Below are 7,497 nucleotides of genomic sequence, written 5' to 3'. Positions count from 1 at the left end.
CCTTTATCCCATCCACTTGAATTCAACCTGATAGATTTATGGGATCGCTAATAGCAAATTTAATTAGACATGTTTGATCTCATCTATACCTCGGAACTCTTGCTTAGGTATCCTTTATCACAAAAGATTTCCTATCAAATCATCCCATTTGAAAAACTTGTGTAATCGGCCTATAACTTGGTTATGGAAATCGTAAATACACCCCGGTCATCAAAAGATAACACTAAGCAGTTAGGTATCCTTTATCCCCACTAGTGCATACAAGAGATGTACGCGTGCTCTTCAAAATAGATTGCATAGATTTGAGGTTTGTAAAAAGGGTCTTTTATATGTTTATAATTCTAGTTTTAAAAACATATGATATCATGGTTATTAGATGCATATAATAAACCATGGTACCAATTTTAAAAAGAAAATCATATTTAAAATGTTATATATAAAAAACTAGTTTTTATATAATTTTAACGTGATTCAATTTTAATAACTGGTATTAATTTTGAGTGTATTTGAACAAAGTTTATACCCATCAAGGATCTTCTTACAAAGTTTGGAAAGAAAACAAGCACCAAAGAAGAAGAAGTGTTTAACAACCTTTGTAGACTTTGAATCCTCAAGGGGAGGCTTGGAAGTTGATGGAGAATGTGGAACCTTTGAGACATCAACAAGGTGTCAACTTGATTTAAGATGCGAGTCTTGTAAGAAAACTCTTAACTCTTAAGCTTGAAGTTCATAACCAAATTATGAACTTCAAGAGAGTATAAAAGCAAGTAATATCTTCAAGATGATGAACAAAATTGAGAGAGTATGCATACTCTCTCCAACTCACGGTTTTGTGTCTAAAAAAGAGCAAGAATGAAAGTCTCATGAAGCTAGTATTTATAGCATGAAGAAAAAGTCCATAAATCCTTAACCATTTAGCACTTTAGAAAAACATGTTTCCCATGATTGTAAGACTAGTCATGCTTTCATTTCTTTTTATTAAACAATCATGAAAGCCATGTTTTTATTTAAATAATCAAAAGGCATGTCTTCTTTTTGTAATACTTTAATCTCATACTTGTTCCTTAGATTAAAATAAGCTACAAACCATGCCTCTCTTTCTTCTTCCTCAATTTCGAAATTAAGAAGTCAAAAGATGAAAAAACTTGATATTTTATAAACCAAGTTTATAAAATATAAATTTTAATCTTTTGGTAAAAGAAAAAAAAATTATCTAGTCCAAAATGTTGTGTATGAGTTATTAATTCATACCATATGAATTATGTAATGTTATTTGCTAATGAAAATTATTATTTCATAGAAATAATAATTTCCAATTTAATTATAAGAGTTTATTGAATATTTATTAAAATCAATTTCTAATAAATAATCAATTATATCAAATTGTTGTTAGTTTGACTCATTAGTATCATATGTTAATTAACAATATCACTTTAATATGAATCTTGAACATACTAGATCTTTCAAATATCATACTGAATTTTGAAGACGAACACGACTAGTGTTTTAAATTTGACATGAACTAGACATGAACATAAATTTAAGTTTACTTTTATCAATTTTATTTTATGTTGTTTATTTTTATCGTATCATGTTATTGAATGTCACCCTATATTTAATACACATCCAAACTTCACATCTTGATAAGATCTTAAACGCGATATTGTTTCATAAGTGGTATACACATGTCAAAGATGATTAGCTTCGTCTAAAGTCATTTAATTATATTTGCGTCTAAAGCCAAATAAAGCAACCCAAATTGAAATTTTGATAGGTAGATTTTTTGAAAAATTTTACGGTTTTGGTCTTTGAACTATGGAATTTTGGTCATTAAGAACTTGAATTCGTTAAAGTGTCGCATTCAACTATCGTATTCAAAAATTGTAGGACAAAAGGTCCAAGCTTGGCAATAAATTCATAAAAAAGACAAACAATTTTTGCCAAACTTTATTATGGTTAAATAATATTGTTTATGTTATGATCCTCGATCTTGGATTTACTTATAATCGATTTTTCTTAAGCCTAAACCACAATTGAAAAACTCTAAATATTATATCTTTTTACATATTTGATATGAATTATTTTATAAAATTTCAACTTTTTTTTACAGCATAAAATTTTTTAATTTAGGTTTTTATTTTAATTTTTTTACAAATTCTTTTAAAATAACTTTTACAATTCTTGTTATATATTTTTACCAAATGTTATTTTTTACGAATTAATCTAAACATTATTTACAAATTTTACACAACTTTTTTTTTTAATTTGCTTAATTTTTTGTTAATCGGACAACTTCTTTTACATCTTCTTTTACAATTTTGCTTTTTGAGAATTTCACATCTTACTTTTTTTTTCAATTTGGTTCAAATAGGAGATACCTAAAATCATATATATACCATTAACCTGAACCAAATTGAACAAAATAGACATTTTGCTGATGTAAAACATGTTAGTTAATTTAAGTATCTCCTACTTAAATATCCTCACTCATATTCCTCTTTGTTCACATGCCCTATTTTAACCAAAGTTAAAAAAAGATTCATCATTTCAACATCTACTTAATTAGACCTCGTGATCTCAAAAGGACAACGACTCAACATGTGGACCATAATCTCACAACAAAAATCAAAATTTAGCATCATAAACCTTCAATCCTCATCATATAAAAACATCTACACCCATCACACTTTTTCACCATATTATCTTCTTTTTCATTCACTTGATACTTTCATAACCAAAAGAGATGTGGAGATTAAAAACAGCAGAAGGAGGCAACGATCCGTATCTCTTTTCCACAAACAACTTTATTGGGAGACAAACATGGGAGTTTGACCTGAACCATGGAGCCCCAGAAGACCGAGCCGCTGTCGAACAGGCTCGAACCGATTTCTGGAACCATCGACACCGGGTCAAGCCGAGTAGTGATGTCCTTTGGCGCATGCAGGTTGAACAAAAATTTAAACTCATTGATATTTGTTTAGTTGTTTATAAAACATGCGGATAATATTTACTTATATAATGTGTAGTTTTTGAAAGAGAAGGAATTCAAACAGACAATAGCCCAGGTGAAAATAGAAGATTCCGAAGAGATATCATATGAAAAAGCTACAACCACACTGAGAAGGTGTGTCAGCTTTTTCGCAGCTTTGCAGGCGAGTGATGGTCACTGGCCTGCTGAAAATGCAGGCCCACTGTATTTCATGCAACCACTGGTTATTTGTTTGTATATTACCGGTCATCTTAACGTTGTTTTCCCGGAAGAATATCGAAAAGAAATTCTACGGTATTTATATTGTCATCAGGTATGTATTTTTAAAAAATTTGACCAAATACAAGAATTAGCAACTTACGATTCATTTATTTGTGTACTATAGAATCCTAGCTTCATTTCTTTTTGCGTCAAAGCAGTTTCTTTTCATAATTTTCTTCTTAAAACATTTAAAAAATCACCCTAGTCATAGCAGTGGAAACTGTTTTCCATTTGGATGATGATCATGATATTGTTACAATTAGGCAAATATATAAAACTACAATATGTTGACATTTCTTTCGTTTACCTCTTTTCAATTCTAAAAAGTATATCTGGAATTGATAGAATGAAGATGGTGGGTGGGGATTTCACATAGAGGGACATAGCACGATGTTTGGGACTACTTTAAGTTACATTTGCATGAGGCTTTTGGGTGAAGGTCTGGATGGTGGTCTAAATGGGGCATGCACCAAAGCCCGCAAATGGATCTTGGATCATGGCAGTGTCACCACTATCCCATCGTGGGGTAAAACATGGCTTTCTGTAAGACATCAATGCAACTTTTCCTTTTTTGTTTTTTCATTTTTCATTTTTCTTTTGTGTGTGTATATAATATATATATATAATATATTCTTTACTTTCCATATATTTGAAACAAACTTATAAAATATTACTATTTGTTTTAGATACTTGGTGTGTGCGAGTGGGAAGGAACCAACCCCATGCCTCCAGAATTCTGGCTCCTTCCTTCTTTTCTTCCTATGTATCCAGGTTATTGTTTGACTCCTTTTTGACTTAATAGGCTTAATGGATACATCATATATGACCTGATTCATTCAGATATAAGGCAGATTCGCAATTTTGTTTCTTGTGTATTTTCTTATTTAGATAAAACTAATTAACAAATTTATTTTTAACTTTTTATTTAAATGCAGCAAAGATGTGGTGCTATTGTCGGCTGGTATACATGCCGATGTCGTATCTCTATGGAAAAAGATTTGTGGGTCCCATTACTCCTTTGATTCTACAACTTAGAGATGAACTTTACTCACAACCCTACAATGAAATCAACTGGAAGAGTATAAGACATTTGTGTGCAAAGGTAAAAAATTTACAACAACTATATGTAAGAAATAGCAAATGTACTTTTATTTATTTGTGTATTATATCATGATCACCCCTACTTTCATTTCTTTCTATTATACATTTTGTTTCCAAAATGCTTGCTTGATTTTCTAATTATAAGCCTAAAGTATTAATCTAACTTATGATTTCAGGAAGATTTATACTATCCTCATCCATTACTACAAGATTTAATGTGGGATAGTCTCAACATTTTCACAGAGCCTTTACTAAATCGTTGGCCATTAAATAAACTGAGACAGAAAGCACTTGATACAACAATGAATCATATCCATTATGAAGATGAAAATAGCCGATATATCACAATTGGTTCAGTGGAAAAGGTCAGTTAATCTAATAACTTAATCAACCATAAACCACCACATACATACACAATAAGAATAATCAAACAACAATGCTTTCTTTATAAGGAAAAAAATTGTAATACTAAGAATGAAAGTAGGATACTATGATCCACCTAAATATAAAGAAAGATTGAGAAAGAGAATTGCTAAATATTTCACCTTTGTGTATAGGCGTTGTGTATGCTAGCATGTTGGGTTGAAGATCCAAATGGTGTTTGTTTCAAAAAGCATCTTGCAAGAATCCCGGATTATCTCTGGGTTGCTGAAGATGGAATGAAAATGCAGGTTATATAAAATTAAAATCCAACATTAAAAAAAAAAAAAAAAAACATAAATTTTATAATTCTAAAAGTTGATTGTTATAATTTATTTGAAATAGAGCTTTGGTAGCCAAGAATGGGATGCTGGTTTTGCCATTCAAGCTCTACTGGCTGCTGATCTTACAGAAGAAATCGGTTCGACTTTAATGAAAGGACATGAATTCATTAAAGCTTCACAGGTCTCTAAAACTCATAACACATTTTTGTAACTTTTTTACTTGATTACTTATTCCTTAATTCTTGTTTTAGGTTAAAGATAATCCTTCTGGAGACTTTAAAAGCATGCATAGACATATCTCTAAAGGATCATGGACTTTTTCAGATCAAGATCATGGATGGCAAGTTTCAGATTGTACTGCTGAAGGATTAAAGGTATAATACAAATCTTTCTAGATGTCCAAAATTGAAAATTTTCAAAAGGGTTGTCCTAATTATAGTCGAATTACTATCTTGTCCTCAGTGTTGTCTACTATTCTCAACAATGCCACCAGAAATTGTTGGTGAAAAAATGAAACCTGAACAACTGAATGATGCTGTCAATGTAATACTTTCCTTACAGGTTAGTGTATATATATTTTCCCTCATTTCCATTTCATGGAAACACTTAAAATTTAAAAGAAAAACATTTAATAATAAATTAATTTGATGTTGATGATGATATAGAGCAAAAACGGTGGGCTAGCTGCATGGGAACCAGCAGGATCATCAGAATGGCTGGAGATTCTCAATCCTACAGAGTTCTTTGCTGACATTGTCATTGAGCATGAGTAAGATTGTTTCTTTTCTAAACTGAATGAAAGTAAATGACAATTTTACCCTTCAAGAGACTTACTAAAATGTCTTGACTAGGTATGTTGAGTGCACATCATCAGCAATCCAAGCACTCGTTTTGTTTAAGAAGTTATACCCTGGACATAGAAGGAAAGAGATAGAGACTTTCCTTACACATGCAAGTGGATACTTGGAGAAAATACAAATGCAAGATGGATCATGGTTTGTTTTTGTTTTTTGTGCTTTTTGCATTAAAATAAGACTTTTTTTTTTATTTTTTTTTGGTTTTAAATATGAGAAACTTATGGGTTTTAATTAGGTATGGAAACTGGGGTGTGTGTTTTACATATGGTACTTGGTTTGCTCTTGGAGGATTGACAGCTGTCAATAAAACATTTGAAAATTGTCATGCAATTCGAAAAGGTGTAAAATTTTTACTTGAAACACAGTTGGAAGATGGTGGTTGGGGAGAAAGCTATAAATCATGTCCTGAAAAGGTAACACTATTATATAATCACATAACATAAAGTTGTTTCAAGAATATATAATAATAATGATTATATAATACGATAAATTAAATAATCGTTAATTTGTTGATGTATAAATAGAAATACGTACCCCTTGAAGGAGGTCGATCAAATTTGGTACATACTGCATGGGCTATGATGGGATTGATTCATTCTAGACAGGTTAGTTTTTTTTGTGTTTTTAATTCTATATATAATTATAATGTTTGTTTTCTTATGTATGTTGTTTGTAATATTTGAATGGATTTGTTCAAACTATATAGATGGAGAGAGATGTGACACCTTTACACAAAGCAGCCAAGTTATTGATCAATTCCCAGTTGGAAAATGGTGATTTTCCACAACAGGTAACAAAAAATGAAGTTAAATTAAATTTAAAAAAATGGAAAATAGCAATAAATGATGAAAACAAGTGTTACGTTACTTTTTTTCAGGAAATAGCTGGAGTGTTCATGAAGAACTGCATGCTGCACTATGCTCTATACAGGAATATATACCCGATGTGGGCTCTTGCTGACTATCGCAAGCTCGTTCTCAAAGGCATCTAAGTGGGCAAATCAGTCATTTCAATGTGTATATATATAAAGAATAAGTTACATTAATAAAGAAAACAAATTATCATTAATTAATTCTCTTCATTATTTATCGGTATATAAGCGAAGGCTCATTTGTTCAAGAAAGAGGAAGGATGCTAAAGAGGGAATATAAGGTGGTCAAGAGAGAAATGTAAAGACTAAAGAGCCCTTGTCTTTTTTTTTGTATAATTCTGTTTATTATGTTGTGTTCCTCACTTCAAATTATGTAATGGTCCTAGCCTATATAAATAGTATATGAGTTATCATGAAATAATGTGTGTTTTGTACTTGATTAATAAAGTTTCCAAAGAAATTACTCTCATAAAGATTAAATGAATAAGCTAATTTTCTATTATTTAAAAAAATGGTTGATTGGATCAGAAATATTTGACTTTTTCTCTTCAGAATAATGATAATGTTTAATATCAACCTTTAAAATATAGTATAAAACTATTAGGGATCCCAAACTATTATTTCACTTATTTCTAACATACATTTCTTTATATTTAACTTTATAAGATAGAAATGTCATAAATTACCAAAATGATAGCAAATGCGTCATTTCCT

At 30.3% G+C, this 7,497-nt stretch overlaps 1 protein-coding gene across 1 annotated transcript; it reads left to right on the top strand.

The window, feature by feature from the left end:
* The first annotated feature begins 2,665 nt into the window (after positions 1-2,665).
* Positions 2,666-7,131, top strand: LOC111918119 (beta-amyrin synthase 2). Its single transcript, XM_023913786.3, has 16 exons — positions 2,666-2,944; positions 3,027-3,302; positions 3,596-3,793; positions 3,937-4,021; positions 4,186-4,352; positions 4,528-4,716; positions 4,909-5,022; positions 5,117-5,236; positions 5,307-5,429; positions 5,518-5,616; positions 5,721-5,824; positions 5,907-6,050; positions 6,148-6,325; positions 6,437-6,517; positions 6,619-6,702; positions 6,790-7,131. Exons 1-16 carry the CDS (start codon positions 2,744-2,746, stop codon positions 6,901-6,903), a joined length of 2,277 nt encoding a protein of 758 aa, XP_023769554.1. The 5' UTR covers positions 2,666-2,743; the 3' UTR covers positions 6,904-7,131.
* The last annotated feature ends 366 nt before the right edge of the window (positions 7,132-7,497 follow it).

This window comes from Lactuca sativa, chromosome 6 (assembly GCF_002870075.4).
Source record: "Lactuca sativa cultivar Salinas chromosome 6, Lsat_Salinas_v11, whole genome shotgun sequence".
NCBI classification, from domain to species: domain Eukaryota; kingdom Viridiplantae; phylum Streptophyta; class Magnoliopsida; order Asterales; family Asteraceae; genus Lactuca; species Lactuca sativa.
The sequence above is the reverse complement of the archived record's forward strand: the minus strand, read 5'-3'. Positions and strand labels throughout refer to the sequence as shown.